Source organism: Trachurus japonicus, chromosome 10 (genome assembly GCF_045865225.1).
Source record: "Trachurus japonicus isolate A0001 chromosome 10, Traja_1.0".
NCBI lineage: Eukaryota > Metazoa > Chordata > Actinopteri > Carangiformes > Carangidae > Trachurus > Trachurus japonicus.
Genome location: NC_140916.1, coordinates 17,164,294 through 17,182,084, shown reverse-complemented (window position 1 = coordinate 17,182,084; position 17,791 = coordinate 17,164,294). Strand labels below are relative to the sequence as shown.

The following is a 17,791-nucleotide window of genomic DNA, read 5'->3' as shown; positions in this document are numbered from 1 at the left end:
CTGTGTATGTGTGTCTTTCCTCAAGCACCAGCTCAAGCTGTTCTCCTTCCAGATGGGGCACTTCACCTTAACAAGAGCTGCAGATGAAGAGAAACGAGAAGACAGGCAGAGTTTGTGCTTGTAAATGTGCAGCTCTGGCTGTGAGTGTGTTTGTTTTTTTTGTTTTTTTTTCTGTGTGGAGATGTGTGTGTGTGTCTCCAGCCTGTCTGCAGTGCAATGAGCGCCTTTACCATGAAGCTAGTGTCTCAGGTCCCTAAGTGGATCCCATCGTAGCTGACACTCTTTCCCCAGAGTGACATAGCCAAAGCTTAATGGGCCTGTTGATGGTGAGTTAAAGCTTGGTGTTAATTATAACACCATGCTCCGTTAAACACAGTCACATTAACATCAGCATAAGCAGCGCTGTGGCGTGCTGTCCTGGGGAATGAAGAGAGACTGCTGAATCAGTCGACACTTGAATTGGACATTTGTAGACGGGATAACAGTCATGCACATCCCTAAAGATGTGATGGGCTTAATAATTGAAGGTTCGGATTCCGTTGTCTTGTTGTGTTACAGCTTTCTCGACAGATGCACAATCCCTCTGCTTATTTGTCGCAATGGCATATGGTTGATTTCTGTGAGTAGAAATGGAGTTGTGCGATCTCCGTGACTTTTCCCGGTTTTATTTATCAAATAGTGATTATGCAGACGCAAATAATCTTCTGTAATACAACAACAAAGTACTTATTGACTTAATTTTTCTTCTTGTGCGATATAAAAGGATATTGTTGTTCTTGAGTTGCATCAGTCGACATATTTATGCAATGACACAGTGATCTTGAATGTGCATTCTGAGAAGCTTAATGAGCACGTGCTTTGCTTCCTGTTGCTGACAGCAGTCATATGAAGCTGAGGTGTTTCTCAGCCAACAGCTGCTCTCTGCCACTTAGTACTTCCCCATGAAAATCCTGATCTCACTGATTTAGGAAAATTGTATTTATTTGCTTGTTTTGGAAGGTCAAAGACAGCAATGAAATATAGATTTAAAGTAGAAATCTAATGTTCATGTTTTTGAGACTCAAGGTGAAACAGCAACTGAAAATGTCTCCAATAGGATTTATGTGGAGATTTATGTAATGTTTTTACCTTGAGTCCACAAACTGAGGGGTCAGTGACCTTTCTTGTCGTCATAAGGTCTTGAAGGACGCCCTTGCCTCCCCCTCATCACCTCCACCTACATCCTGTTTCCATCCGTCCGCCCATGGTTATCAAGTCTCTGATACAGTGGAGATAAATGAAACCTATTGTTGGTGTGACGAAGCTGAAAACTGTAGTTTGCTCAGTCTCTTGTCGAACTCTTGCTCTCTCCCTAGCAGGGCCAGTGCTGTGATAACAGCCACATAAAGCATCTGATAAACAGCAGCCAAGGTGAATACTGGGGGAGGTCATTATGTGCTTGTGCACACATAGACATATAACTTTCTCCTTGGAAGATGTGTAAAATATATTCCTATATAGTACAGTCTCACACGCTTATTTGCGTAGGAGCATATTGTCCATTTCCTATCAGTGTGATATCTGCATGATTGGCTGTGAGACGTTATTTCTTTCTTTTCCATATAATGAATGTTGTAACGAAGCCGCTGCCGCATGCATAGACTTTATGCAGTTGAGTGCCTTTCCCAAGCACTTAGCTGCTGCTCAAATCATGTTTGCTTTGAACACAGCTCAGTGTTGAGGCATGGTTTCTGGTGCAGCACAGGGGAGGAGACTTTTGTTAGTGCAAATGAGTTTGAGCTTTTCAGCTCTGTTTCTGTCTTTATATAGGCCTGTCTGCAGCTGGTCCTGTGCTGCATGGTTGTGTAATGTAGCTCTCAATGCAACTGGATGCACGAGTTAGGGTGGTGTTGTCACAGTGCAACCAAGTTTTTACAAACAGGCTGTGGCTGACACAATTTATTCAGTATTCCCTAATATGAGTAATTAAAGAGATAAGGAGGACAACGTCTTGTCACTTGAGCATGATGTTTTGACAGCTTGTGAATTTCATTATCCCTCTGCAGTCAGGTTTATCTGATTTAGGCAATGTGACATTTTTGCAACACAATGCATGATACATGTTTGGGGAAGATGCACTGAACGCAATCTCTGCTGCTTTTCCCTGTGTCGGACATCGACAGTGTCTGCACTGATAGAGAGACAAGAAGGACAAGAACACTAGGGAAGAAATACTGTGTTCAAAGTTGTTTTATTTTTGTTAATAGGTGGAGAAACAGGAAGCTTAATGATCTGTTGCTGTATAAACTTACTGACAAATACTCATTAATCTACAGTCTATCTTAATGACCTTTGTGTTTACTTCCTCCCTCTTGATAACAAGTTTTCACCCTTGTGTTTCTTTCAGTCTAACATAGTCATCTTGATGACCCAAGCTTCAAGTCACACATAGGAATTTAAACCCAGTCCCAAAGGTGAAAAATAATTTTTGATGGGTCATAAAACCCACTGAGTCGGTCTTCAGTCATCGGTAAATCTTGAGTCCAGTTTAATGCTGTAGTTTCATGGTGGCTGCTTTGTTTCTTTAAAAGGACAGAGAGCCACTGCAAGCTGTGCTCCTGTGCCAATGAATCAGCATGAGTGGGTGAGTGGTTGGTGAGAGGGGTTATTGGTGATTTCTCATGTCAGTGGTTTTTAAGGCCACCCAAGGGAGACAGCTTGATATGCAGGCTGTAAGGTGCAGAGATTGGGCGAGGAGGGGGGGGTGAGGAGGAGGAGAGGGGCGGCGGTCTGAAATCAATTCCTGCTTAGCTCTGGCTCCTGTTTTCAGTCTCTGGCTTGACATTGTTGTTGGGACTGTGCTTTAAAGTTTAAAATATTCTCCAACTTAAGTGTTTATCGCTCTGTAAGCTGAACTGATCTCACCATCGAGAGCACAGTAAAATTTCAGTGGTGAGCCGGAGCAAGAGACATGGAGGTAAAAACAAAGTAAGGTTAAGAGTCTGTCAGGATGGAGAGAAATGTAGTTCCTCCTTTGTTGTCCTCCTGTGCATCTACCTCTCCTTATACTCTGCTATTCTCTTCACTCCATTGATTTTTACCTCCTCTCTGCTATTCCGCCAACCTGTCCCTTTTTTCATCCTTTCTAGTTCAGCCATTCCTCCTGTCTTCTCTTCTTATACACCTCTGCAGGAGGAATCATGTGTTACAGGCTGCAGCAAGGGGGTCCCGTCTACCGTTTCGCAAGTGGAGCAGCTGATCCATAACAGTGGAAGAAATATGTGTGTTAGTGATGTTTCTGCTGAATCCGCACCGACCAATTTCTCTTCAAGCCAATAACCTCAAGGCTGAGTTAGTTAAAAGTAGAAATTGATGAATGGGCAGATTGATGGGCTGTGTTCTCTCTTTGCTGCTCTGTTCAATAAAAATGGAAAAAAGAACAAAAAGAAAAGCAAGAACAAAAGCACAGTGAAGCAGAAGTTCCTGTTCTGTTAAAAATGTGTAAACGAAGTAGTCATTCATGTCTTTTTCTTTTCATGCAGGTACCTGGCCAGCTTCCGTGGGATTTGATGTCACCTTTAGATTGGTTCAACTGAAGATGGAAACACTGGAGTCTGAGCTGACCTGCCCGATCTGCCTGGAGTTGTTTGAAGATCCTCTACTTTTGCCCTGCGCTCACAGTCTGTGTTTTAACTGCGCTCACCGCATCCTGGTGTCTCACTGCTCCACCAGCAAGCCCCTCGAATCCATCTCAGCTTTTCAGTGTCCCACGTGCCGTTACGTCATCACACTGAATCACCGCGGCCTGGAGGGCCTTAAGCGCAATGTGACGCTGCAGAACATCATTGATCGCTTTCAAAAGGCCTCCCTTAGCGGCCCCAATTCCCCCACTGAGAGCCGGCGTCTGCAGCCGCAGCGGCCCTACACCGCCACCATTAGCGGTACAATAGCTGGAACAGTTGGCGGCGGAGGTGGTGGTGGCACGAGTGGAAGTAGCGCCCGCGGCAGCCCGGCCACTTCCAGCCACTCCCACCCGCACGCCAATCACACCAACCACGTCAACCACACCAACGCCAACCACAGCCCGGCTGTTGTTGCGAAAATGGATCCGCGCATCAGCTGCCAGTTCTGTGAGCAGGATCCGCCGCGCGAGGCCGTCAAGACGTGTGTCACGTGCGAGGTATCGTACTGCGACCGATGCCTGCGCGCGACGCATCCGAACAAGAAGCCCTTCACCAGCCACCGCCTGGTGGAGCCTGTGCCGGACACGCACATCCGCGGCCTGACCTGTCTGGAGCACGAGAACGAGAAGGTCAACATGTACTGCTTGGTGGACGACCAGCTCATTTGTGCCCTCTGCAAGTTGGTGGGGCGCCACCGAGAGCACCAAGTGTCCTCGCTCACCGAACGCTTTGACAAGCTCAAGGTGAGTCCCTCATGTCCCCTACAGTTTACAGAGCAGTGAGGTCACATCAACAGTTTCTATGTTCTGCCCTTTTTCTTGTCTCTGTTTGTGAAGCAAGGTAAGTCACAAGATGGAACGGAAAGAGAACAATGACTCACTACTGAGCTGTGACGCTATTCCCATCTTAACAGAGAGGTTCTCATACATAGCCTGCGACATTCATTGTGATATCTTTGTTTGCAGTTTGCCAAACAGCAAAATCTTTAATCCATCCCTTACCACCTTGGGGATGTTCATTCTGTGCATTTCTGTTGACTATGAACTTTCGGCACGGCTACAATTGCATCATACTCACTCACGCCAGCTTTTGTTCAGCAAGAAGGACAGAAAGACAGATTGCAAACAGAGAGCGAGAGAGAATTGGGAGAGTGTACTGGCAAGAAGGGCAGAGAGAGACGGAGAGCAATAGGGAGACCGTCATTATAATAGTCGATGAGCTGGCATTCCCCGTGGCCACTGAGCATTCAGAGGCTCTGCGTAAAGACCAGGACTGCTGAATCAGGGTGAATAACAACAGAGAGAGGCACTAGCTGGAGCTAATTCCACCACTAAAGACCTAAAGCTGCCAGCTGCATCAGCTGGCCCAAAACTTTCACCAGCCATGTACATTGAACATGTATATACAAGACATGTGACCGTCTTTTTGTGTATTTATTTTATTTTGTGTTTTTTATCCCTTTCCCAAAAAAGGGGGAGAAGATGAAAAGAGATCAAAATTAAACACCACCATAACATTAAATGAATAGATAAATTAGCTTAAAATTTTTGGATTTGCTTTTGTGAGGTACTTGGATTTCTTGTTGTATACTGGCGTAGAACAATCAAGTTAGTCGTAGTTAAGGCTGTATCATGGTGAAACTGTTTTCATGTGTCCCTGATACCTTGCAAATGAGCATCCTTGTTGCTAAAACAAACTTTTAATTAACAAAGTAATTCTGAGGTACCAGAGGTGCTTCGTCCTCTAGCTCAACGCCTAGAGTGAAATCAGTATACCAGGTGATGATGTAACAGTGATAATTGCAAAGGCTTCCTGATTCACTTTGTTTTCTTTGATGTTACATAAATGGGTCCGCACAGATGGCTAAACCAAAAGTGAAAACAGTAAAAAGAAAATCCTGTTGTGTGTGTGTTAATGCAGGAACAGATATTCACATTTTGCCCAGACATGAATTTCTGATACAGAGATGCAGGCTCAGGTATTTGGCCTTCTGTCTGATAGAGATAACTGAAGTGGTGCTACTGTGTGAGAGGTGGGAGTTACAGATGCTTTGTGTTTTCACTGATGTTGTGGAAAAGAGGCAAAGCAATACATAGGCTGTAGTCCTACATCGCGTTATTCTTATTATGTGGAGTAAATACTTTTAAAAAAAGAAAGTTAAATTCCTTCTTAATGTCAACAAGATCTGATCCTTTGTACTTCACACTGTAAATCCCTGAGGGCTCATGGATTAAGGAAATTCCACTGATGTTTTGTGTCCCCACAGTGTGAAGGTATTTCCATGGTTTGATTGTGTCAAATGAAAGGCATTGTGTAGCACACAGAGAGAAACGGACACCTGAGAAAGTGCTACACGGGCACTTTCGGGGCCTTATTTGTAGAGAGGTGTACTGTGCAGTACGTGTAGTTTTGTTGGCAGATGTTGTATTTCTGAAAAAAAGAAAAAAAAAAACAGGGATACATTTTCAGTGCCTCACATTTGGGCTTTTGTCTTTGCGTTACAAAGTAGAGTACAAAGCAAAAGTGTGGGTGTGAGAATCTGTTGGCCCCTGTTTCAAGAGACATTGTTAACATTCCACATGCAACAAAAATCCATCTCATTGGGTCTCCAAGGTGAGCACAACAATGGCAGCGATGCGCTCAGTGGCATAAAACATCACTTTTATTTGAGTTATTCCACCTCGTGCATTATTGATGATTTGCTCTGCCAAAACTGTGGCTCTCACTTTCAGTTTCAGCACCAACGTGTCAGCGAAATTCCACCTGCTCAGCACCTCTCATCGACGTAACTCACGGGAGCATGGAGTTTATTTTCACGAGCATGTACTTTTTTTTTTTCTTTTCACTGACCCCCCCCACACACACACACACACACGCATACTACCGACTCATTCTCTACAGACTGTGGGAGAGTTTACTGTAAGAAGCTAGCTCTCCCCCCTCCCTTCCTCTCCACTTCGTGGCTGGCTGTGGTTCTTTTGAACGTTCCACATCCAAGGCTTTGAACTTTCTTGACTTTGAAATCACCAATCTACCCAAAATCTGGGAGGAGACCAGCCCCAGTCCAAGCCCCAGCTCAGCTCACCAGTGGCAGTGGCAGCTAACTTATAATCTTCTTCTCACACACGGCAAAGCGGCAGAGAGGAAGTCCCATTTGTGCATGCTAATCATGGAAGATGTAGGTCAAAAGGGGTGTGTGTCTTCCTGTGTGTTCTCTTTTCCTTTTCCTTTTTCTCTCCAAGACTAATATACATTAACCACTTTTTTCCACAGTTTTCAGGTATACAGTATGTAACTAGTGATTGGTTTGATTCCTTAGCAAATTACATTGATTTGCTTTATTTTAACTCTTGCCTTACTCTGATTGATCTCTGACCTCTGGATTACCCTTCACATTACTTCCTGCATCTGCTGTGTACACCATCCCAAAATGATTTCCCACGCATTATGGGAAAGGTAAGCTTCCCATGAGTGAGGCGGGTGGATATTTCAGGAGAGAAAATGCAAATACGTGCCAGCTCTGTAAAAGACAGACTATGGCTCAGAAACTGCAGGGAAGTGAATTAACTCTCTAGGCAGCTGTTAAGCAGAGCTCTTTGCTCAGGAGCAAAGACATTTTCTGTCTTACAATTTGGCTGACTTTGGTAATAGTATTTTTCACTTTGATACACAAAGACTGCAGCTTAAAGGTGCTGCACTTAAGATTTTTTATTTGTTTTCAGATTTCGCTGTAACCACTTCCAGCTAAGATATATCTTTTGCAGCAGTGAATAGCTCATCACCTGCTGCTTTGGAAGTGTGTACTGCAGACTTGTTAGTGTGTAATTTAGGTTAAAAAAAATTGTGGCAGCCTACATGCTCTTTTAGAGGCTGGGTAGACCAGTTTAAAAAGCTGAAGCATGCTCTGACCATTTTATTTTAGAAGTGAACCACCTCATCAGTCACGACTGAACAAGCTTGCTCTGATACTCCACAAATATGCTAAATTAGTTTTGGGGAATTGTGTAGTTGCTGTTTTTAACATTATGACAAAAATGTTGCAAGGAGTATACATCCATTTGCTGAATAGCTTAACATGTTGGGGAATACAGCTGTTTGTTGAGAGTTCGTCTCACGAAACAGCCACTTAGTTTAGCATGAAGAAGATATCCTGGTCATACCAAACAAAATGTGAAATTATAGTTTTTACACTTTGGATTTTGTAAGTCTGAGGTGCTGTTTCCACTCTTAATATGGGATGATAATAATAAAAGATACATAACCATCTGCTGTCTCCACCTTCATATGCCATACAGACGTGAGAGAGTTATCAGTCCTCTTGTCTAACAAGAGGATTCAGATACATGTAACAATATGTCAAAGTGCCCCCTCAGTGGTGACAGATTGTTCAAGCTTCAATACTTGCAGTGGGCATTGCTAGCCAGGAGGTTATGTTTTCCAGCCATGTTTGTCTGCCAGCAAGTACAAGTGCAGAATCATTTTTCACCAAATTGTTTGTTGGTGAAGGGAAGGGATGGGTCATAGGCCAGGGAGATAGGCATCAAATATCTTCAATATTCTGAGATTTTTCAACATTTTAATGAATTTTCATCATAGATGCAGGATGTGCTAATCTAGTTCATTATTTCATTCATTAATTCATATGTCCTGAGGGCATATTTACCATTTAGTGTCATCTCACAACACATATAGACTTGTTGGCTATGTGTCTGGCAGCATTTGGTTGCACTCTGCTCGATTGGGAGAAAATGTCTGTAAAGTCAATTTCCACCCCTCGTGCCCTTGTCCTTGTCTGGCAGCGCTGTGTTGAGCTCAACTGCTACCCAGCACCCAGAGACACAGTAATCTTTGTTTGATGAACACAGGCACCTGGATTAAAAAAGGTGGTGAGGGAGAAGAGAGAGACAGCAGAGATTAGATGATGAAGACACAGGACCATGACAGGAACAAACTGAGAAATAGTGATAAATGGATCAAATCACTAGGATGAAAAGGCTTCCTCGTCTCTTCTTTTACGTTTTACTGGCAGTTAATTTACTGACTTTAGGGCTCTTTAGTGTTTGAAGTGTGTGTGCTTTAGCATGAAGTGCTAATGAGCTGACGTGGCGGCAAAGCCTATTGGGAGAACTGCTGACATTTGTGACACTTAGACCAGCGCCGAACATAAGCGGCAGATAAACTTAAAGACCCTGGATATTCAACTCAGCGCGTCATATGTGCGCTAACCCTGCAGCAGTGGGATTTGTCATTGCTTTTATGTGTGTGTGTGTGTGTGTGTGTATGTGTGTGTGTATGCGCGCGCGTGTGTGTGTGTCTCCAGGGTCCTGACAGGTCTCACGCATATTTGCGCCAGATGATAGTCTGTTATGTACTTGAGAAGAATGATGAAATATGCAAAACATTTTCAAGCGATTATTGGATTAATTCCTGTTTTGGAAGTGGCAAGCCATAGCACACTGACACAGACCCCCGCCCCTCCCTCTCCCCCCCATCCGCGCTTTCTTAACCAGCCGCCAACCCCCCAACCCCCCCAGCATATCCTCTACTTTCTCCATCTAAGCTCCTTACGGCACTGTCTAACTCTTTTCTGTGCAGTGTGTGCATCATGCCGCTGCTGACTCTGCTCCCGCTGCATTTACACCCGTTCGGCTTTTCCAGATTCCAGAAGCAAGTTTTATTTTGTACACGTGCGCGTGAGCTCGCGCGCATACACACAAGCATGGGAGCACAAATTTGCATGCATTTAATCACCACTACTCCCACCAACTTACTTGTACTTTCTGAATCTCTTTTCATACACACAGTTCTGGGCCAATACACAAAGCAGAGTTCATCTCATCTAATCTGATTGTACGCCAAACACTGACAGTAATGATTTTAAGAGGAAATTAAAAGGCGGCAATGTCAAGTACTCAGCCGAGCTGAATTCGTCTTGCACTTCCACCTCCTCCTTTCTCATACTCTTGACAACTTTCTTATTATTTTCCCCTCATACACAGACTCCCACTCTCTCTGTCACTGTCCTCTCACACTGTCACACTATTTCTCTCACTTTCACTGTTTTGCAGTCAGTCACACAAACATCATCCTTCCCTCCTGGTTTCTGTCAGTGTCTCTCACGCTTTTTCCCCCCTTTCTCTCATTTGGACACCGGCCATTCTGTCTTGTTTGAGGTAACCCCACTCCTCCACCTTCAGTCTCACACAAAGCCACATACACTGCTGCAGCATATGGCCGGTGAGAAGGAGACTCACAACCCTCCGGTGTGTTCGTTGTGGAGGGGGGTACATGATTGCCTTCAAATGTGTGTGCAGTATTTACAGGTGTGTGTGTGTGTGTGTGCTTGTGTGTGTCGAAGCAGATGCTATTAAGACTGACATGTGTGCAGTGATAGGGAGCTGTGTGAGTGTGTGATGCCAGGGGAAATCATGGCTGTGTCTGCACAACGGTGTGAGATGGAGCACACTTAGTCATTATGACAGAACTACCAAGGATGTAGTAGAAAGCTTTTAGCGTGTGTGCGCCACTCTGCCTATGTGCGTTAACGTGCCCATTAGGAAGCGTGCATGGGCGTGCGTGTGTGTGTCTGAACAAGAACCTATACTTCACAACGTGCACCCGCGCAGCACTGTGTCAATGCATCATGCATGTGTTGTGAAAATATGTCACGCTACCCCATCATAAAATTTGGTGGGTCATGAAAAAAAAAAAAAGAGAAGCTTATCAAATCACTCCCAGGCACCGCTTCATGCATATGCACAATTTATGCTGAAAGAAAGTGGAAAGCTTTTAAGAGCTTTGGTGTCGGTGGTGATACAATGTAATGCAGAAAGAGGGATATAACTGACATTACTCATCTCTGACTTTTGTGTGTATGTTTGAGAACGATGTACAAATTTATCCATTTCATTTATCCATTATCCGTTGATGCCTCTCCTCACTTTTCTTCCATGAAATGAGAGCAGGGTTCACTTGTGTAGCCTGCAAGAGACAGCACAGTAGAGACAGCTACAACACAGTGCTGATATTCACTGCTATAGAATAGAACGGCCCATGTGAGCCACTGAAATAGATCAGCTATAGTATTGTCTGAGGTTGTGGTGATGTTATCTTTGAAATTGACATTTAAGACTCAGAACAGTTTCTTAACAACTGCCAGTAAAGGAATGAAACACTTTTTTTCTGCAAGTTATACTTCTTAATGAACTTGTTTTAAATAACTTCTCCAACTCATACAGGGACACCATGCAGTCACTCAACACAGAAAAGCCCAGAGATTGAACCCAGAACCCACCTAATCAACATATGGGATGTAATATTGTACTTTTAGTTTCATTATCAGTTCATCTGACAAGCTCTGAGTGCTATAGGAAAACAGCACTGTTCCCTCACAGCGAGCATGTGGCCTCCCAGTTTCTGCATGGGTTCTCTCTCTACAACCTGTCCACACTGCCCTCGCCAAATAATCAGCTACGCAGTATAGATCATAGATTTATGGATGTTTCAAATATCCCTGATTTCTTTCTATTTCCCACCATTCATGAAGTGAATGTTCAATCAATTTTTAGCATGAAAATGATCCACTTCTAAAACGTTAAATCACCACAAGTATTTCGGGGCATCATCACCTCAGCCCTCCTTGTAAATCCATGTGGGTTGAACCCTGCTTGATTTCCCCTCCTGTCTCTCTCTGTCATCTGCTTCTCTCTTTTTTTGCCTTTTCACAAGGCTTAAAACCTGAAGGAAACCTGAACTTGAAGGCTTGTTCTGTGTGTATTTTAGTGTAAAGCTGTTAGAAGCTGACAACATAGCAAAGCTTAGCTGAGCCTCTGACACTTTTGGCACTCAAGGAAAATCATTTTAACTAAGCAGCTGATAACTGCAACTTTATGGGTCTCTGTGGTGTCACCCATAGCCTACAACACATGCACTGTATATATTTATAATTACAATGCATTCATGCACGCCAGATTGAGTTCTGTGTCTGTTGTGTCTATTTTGATACAGAGGCTGTATTTGTGTATATACAACATGGAATGCATGGCAGATCATAAACTCATTACTATTTATGTATTTCAGTCAGATGGCTGGCAGCAACACACCACAGCGTAAGAGGATTTACACATTAATCAACAGTGGAAAACTCATCTCGCTATGCTGATGTTATTTTTTCCAGTGACTTCCAAGCATTTTTGATTCCATCCTTTCAGACGTTGCCACATTATTTTCCTGCAATATCTGAGTAAGCACTTCTTGGTATTAATCTGCAACAATCTGTAGCCCAGATCACATTTTGTATGAAGACAAGGGAGGGGCTAGGGGGAAACTGATGACACATGCAGTCCCTGAACATTACTATAAAGCTTGATTTACAAATCACATTTCAGTGTCTCTGGGGAATTTGCAAGATTGCTCAGGCTTGATGAAGTCGACTCGTTTTAATCTTACAAGAGCTTTTTATGTCAGATTGGTAAATCACAGGTGCCTGAATCCTCAAGAAACTATTTTGGCTTGTTGCTCAGGGACAGCGGACAAGGCACCAAAGCATAACAGGAATATTTATACAATGTGTGGAATGTCTGTCAGCATCCAACTTCTGAATTTCTTCAGCCCGCGCACGCACACACACACACAAACACACACTGGAGTATCCGTGCACACACATTGGAATGCACACAAAAGCTGAAGACACACTGAAAGACTCTATTCTTTCCTTTGAGGTGTGTTTTGGTGTTTGTGCACGCGCTTCCTTTTTGTGCTGCGCTGTGTGCGTGTGCGAGTCTGAATCCTGTTGTTAGATTGCCAGGCAGGAATAGTGCGTCACTGGGAAGATGCTTAGGTTGAACTAATGACACCAGTGTGAGATGAGCAGCACGTCTTCACTGGCCCGAGGACAACAGGGACCTCTGAATCATCCCCAAACTTAAAATAGCCCAGTGGTTATTATTCTCTGAGCTGCACCCAGGGAACAATAATCATGTTTAATAATAGTTTTCAGCATTGAATCATGTGTATTATCTGGATGTTGAAGAGTGGCTTTATTGAATGCCTAGCCCTTTAAATTCTGAGATTGAATTATGCACTTCTCTACTTTTATTATACCTTATGTAGGCTATACCTGCTTTAATCAATATTTTCCACAAGGCGTTTAATCATGACACATGGTGTGAAAGGTGTTTAAATCCATAACTAATTCTCACCAACTTTACCCTTGTCTCAGATCTATGGAGTTTTTCTTGTGTGCATCTTTCAGATAATTGTTTTGCTTTTATGGCTCACAACTTTTGGTTCACTCTCACCACTCTTATCACTGTCAGTCTTGACTATAGTATCCAGGTGGATGTTATCTATTCGTCACTAAATGGCAAACATACAAAAGAAGCAGGTGATAGAGCTAGAGGCGCATGCAGCATCTTAAGAACCAGTTATTAGTCAGTACCGTAATAGCCAGTTTGGAGGGTTATAGTAATACTCGGGTCGTGTTAGCTCATTTAGTAGCGAAACAAGTGCAACTGGCCCTGAAGGATAGAAACTTGATGGTAGTGCTATATTTTGTTGTCAAATTGGGAAATAAACTGTGAGATGTCTGGTTTTCTTATCTTGGGTTTTCAAAGTCAAAGCAGGTAAAGCACAGACTCGACTGTGGAGTCTGTGGCTGAGCAAAACAAACCTCATTTGCATCATTCCCTCTGGCCCTGGTAAGATTTTCGACTCAGAAAGATGGCGTTTTACTGTGATAATCATTTCTCATCTCATCATACATTTCCATTATAGGATGCTTTTCATTTTTTGAAAGCTGTGGCTATGTCCACTTCAGTTTTGGCTCCAAGACAGCTGGTTTCCCTTTTAGCAGCTTCAGTGTTGCAACAGCTTGAAATGGAAAACGCATCATTTCCCTTTCAGCAGAGAGCTGAAGAGCTCAATGTTACTGGGTGTTTAGAGCAGCAAATGACCAAAACTGGATGTGGTCCATAATACACAGCGATACTTAAGTCAGACAGAAACCAATCTTGCCTATCTGCGACAATCACACTTGGTTGAACATCATCTCATACACTGTGTTGACTCTTTGCTTTCATTGTCACTGAAGCTGCATTGCTTATCCTTCCACAAGGCTACAATTTTTCAACCAGCTTAAGCAATCCCATTAGGGTGACAGAGAGAAATTACTTCTCTGTGAAGGTCGGTCAGTCAGGAATCAGACGGCTCGGTTCAAAATCACAAGTGCCAGGAGAGAGAAAAACAAGCAAAATAAGCGAGAGGAGTTCATCCCAAAGGTGCCAAGTGATGAATTTCTTTGGAAAAGCCCCGGCTGTTTCTTTTTTATTTCTGAATTAGATTTCCTTCCTGTGGTACAGAAGCAGACAGGTGGATGAAAAGGGAGAACTTTGTGAAGAATGAGGTCAACAAAGTTAACCTATGTTTTAAAAAGTGCAATATGGGATACTCAGGTTTTATTGTTAAGCATTATTGTGCTATATCATTGCCTGTTGGATACATATAACTCATTGACTAGAAGACATCTTTCTGACATAGATTACGCAAGGTAAAGCGATCTGCGAGTGAGAGGAACGACTCCTTTGGGCATCTTGAGGAGAAAGTGAAGGCCTAGAAATGGATTTCTAAGTATGTGTGTGTTGTTTTGGGAAGCAGTCTCCCACACTGCTCTCAGTCACAGACACAGCTGCTTTGGACAGAAATGTTCTTCACTACATTCCATTCCCATGAATCTCTTACTTCCTGAAACATGCTCTCCAACAACATTTACACACGCACACACACAATCATGAGGATCATTATCTAACACAGAGACTGTTAGAGTGGCAATGTATAGGGAAAGAGGAAGACACGTGCTGCCTGTTCTCTTGAGTCAAGTCTTTGTATAGTAAATTAGAAAAGTTTTAAACACACTTGTGAACTGTTGTGTATTTACAGCAGCTCCATTTTTATAGCTTGTCATTAAGTATTAATTTAGGAAAGGAGAAAAGTTAGAAAGTTTGTTTTCTGACTGCAGTCTTACCAGTTTTAATTACACATTTACCATAATTATTACGCTCTGAATATGTCAGTGTTGGATCTAAACCAGAAAATAAATGTCAATCAGTGTAGAAAATACAACTATTGTTTTTGGCACCAGCTGCACCAAATACAAATTGACTGTGTATGTAGATTATACATTTAAAAAAAATACATTTCATTTCACTTCCTCAGGTTCAACAGTTCAGGGCTGTTGGTTGCGGTCTAGACTCTAGACCACAAGTGAACCTGCGTCCCCTGTGAGGAGACATCTAGCAGTCAGCCAGAGTTGGAGGCATTACTCCCACATGTACAAGTTATGTAGATTTACAAGACTTTGGACAGGATTTTTACCACGAGAGCTGGACGGAGAGGAGCGGCAGGACAATAAGAACGGGAACTGGCTTTTGCAAACCCGAGTTACCTGGAAGCTTGTTCATTTCATGTGACAGTGAGATTGAGAACACAGGTCAGCGGCGCTGTGCTCAGATGTCCCGCTCTTAAAGGCGATGCGGAGCGCTGATGCATGCTTAATAGCACGCAGGGCTTCTTTTATGGCTTCTAAAAAAGGGACACATCACCTATCCTCTCTGGCCAGGGTAGTGGTGACAGCAGCAGCCAGCACCCTGTCCACTAAAGCTCAACGGCGAAACCGACACAGCCACGTGCACATCTGAGGCCATGCACAAACATGGAGCCACTACCTGTTTATTCACATGGACAATATAGTGTATAGATGGCTTTCTCATGTTATTTCTACATGCGTGAAATATCCAGGAACACACGTAGTGCACACACACCAGGCTATTCCTCGAAAGTGGTCTTTAACTGTAAGATCTAAAATTAGGATTTTCTTAACTGACTTGTCATGTTAGTCTGAAACCCCTCATAGAGTTTACATGCATAAATAGACATACTAATTGATAGCACTGGGTGTTTTCCAGGCAGCTGTGTGCAGCTTCTTTAGTAATTTCCCTTTGCAATACCACATCTGCTGTGTGCTTGAAGAACCATCAAGCTCATGCTATTACTTTTTGTTTTATTGTCAGTGAGTCCTTGATTGCCCTGAAGCTCCACCTGAGTGAGGAGATATCATAGAGAAAACATCTGTTGGTTCGATGTCTGCTTATGTGTGACCGGATATGTTTGATTTCATAATTCTGACAAAGTTCAGGTTTCTGGCAGAATTTCTATTCCCTTATCTTTTTATTTCCCATTTGTTGTGTAACACCTGCTGAAATCCCACCATAGATCCTGTTTGCAAAGATGTAGACACAGTATCACTTTTCAATATAAATTCTGGTTCACTGTTTGTATAGTGAACTCTATCCTCCCCCGTCGTGACCCCGGTGATCTGCCAGAACATCCCTGGGTGTTTCTATCGCCGCTCAGGTTGTGCAGAGGAAGTTCAGCTCTCCAGGGAGTCCCACACAGAGAGGAATGCGTCTCTTTCAGATACCGACGCCAGAAAGCTAGCCACGCAGGCTTACAGGAACGCAGGGAATGCATCTTTCCTATATTCAGACACTGTCCGGAGTGGTTCCCTGCACTGTGACTCTGCTGTCCGGCCAAATCAGTAATGCAGAGTAGTGGAGCTGAACCACCAGCTCGGGTTGTGTGATTTTGCACTTGGGTTGTCATCCCCTGAGATTTTTTTCATTTCCATAAGTCTGCTGGAGCTGGGATTCCCAGCATGTGAATCCAAAGTGTGTCAGACTCAAAGCAGTAGACTCCATCTGAGGATGCTGTAATCTCCATGTGTTCAGTGATATGAGTTCATCATATTTTTTTTCTGACATTTACATTTTTACCTCCTCAGTCACTTAACATTACAGTGTCCATCTCAGTTCTTGTGGGCATCCTGCCAGCAGCTGTCATGGTAACAGGTGTCATATATAGACGTTATGTAGCTGCCATCAGCACTAGAGTTACATGACCTCATCTATAAATACATGATAGTGACATGATTTACTGGCCTGCTTCCTGGGCACAGTCGGTCCAATTAGATAAGGCAAAGTACAGTAGAGATAGAATAAATCACTTCGCCCACCTTGGAGGAGGCGAACCCATCTGTTAGGGTGGACACAACCACTTTGATAGTAATGGAGACACTCTGTCTTGTCACTCACCACCGCTGCTGCTGTGTACGAGCACATTATTGTGTATTTTGTGTACGTGTGTCTGATGTGCTGTGTGCGTTTTGCCAACTGCAGCTCTGGCAGATGACAGTCTGGGTTGTTTTCTGTTCCACATCTGAATGCCCTGCAGGCAAATGGGGGGGGGGGGGGGTCGCACTGTGTTGGACAGGATAAAACACCTTGGGGTGGATATCTCACTGTTTCTCTCAAATAGGTCTCTGGATGGTATTATCTACTATCACGGTCGATATTGCTGAAACAGCAGCAAATATAAAGCTGCTGTTTCTGTTTATTTATTTATTTGTCTCCAATTGTGTTCTGTATAGTCGGAGTAAATTCTACCCATTTATTTCCTCAAGTATCTATAGCTCAGTATTCAATAAGTTACAAGGGAACCAAATCACACTATTAAGTGCAGGGGAAAAACTGGGTGTGTGCAAAATAAAGTTTTTTAATCTGGAAGGCAAGGCAACAGAGGAGTGTATTCATGGCAGACTGAGTTAAAAATGTGCTGTCCAGAGAAGCACAGAGGAAGTTTCTGTGGAGGTTAAATTTGAGGCTGCGGTAAAAGCCTTGGAATCACAGATGCTTTACGTCAGAGCCGTCTGTGCCTCCATCTTCCCACAAATCATGAGTCAGTATCTTGTTTTCGAAGCAAATGTGTGTGTACATTAGTGTGTTTATCCTCCTGCTGCTGGAACCACGTCTCATATGCTCACGGAAACGAGGCGTTCACTGCTCCGCGACCCTCACACCAGAGAGAGAGAGAGAGAAAAAGAAATGGCTAACTGTTTTGCTCATAACCTTATCACATTCTCACAGAACCAACCCCCCGTTTCTGTAGTCCATGAGCTGAGATGAACTTCTCTGGAGGTTTTGCTGGAAGCTGACAAGTGTAAAGCTTTAGCTCGGAAAGTGTCAATCACACCAGATTATTGTTCCTGTTATATGGCTGAAGGTTTAAAAAGATGACAT

The 17,791-nt window shown here is 43.4% G+C and overlaps 1 protein-coding gene across 5 annotated transcripts in view; it reads left to right on the top strand.

Annotated features, from left to right (window-relative positions):
• The window catches only part of mid2 (midline 2), a 139,853-nt gene that overhangs the window by 65,877 nt on the left and 56,185 nt on the right, over window positions 1-17,791 (top strand). For all 5 annotated transcript variants that reach the window (XM_085789687.1, XM_085789690.1, XM_085789689.1 and 2 more), the window contains one exon: window positions 3,522-4,405. In XM_085789687.1, the coding sequence (XP_085645813.1) occupies window positions 3,578-4,405 (828 nt within the window). In that variant the 5' untranslated portion in view covers window positions 3,522-3,577. The remainder of the gene's footprint in view (window positions 1-3,521; window positions 4,406-17,791) is intronic.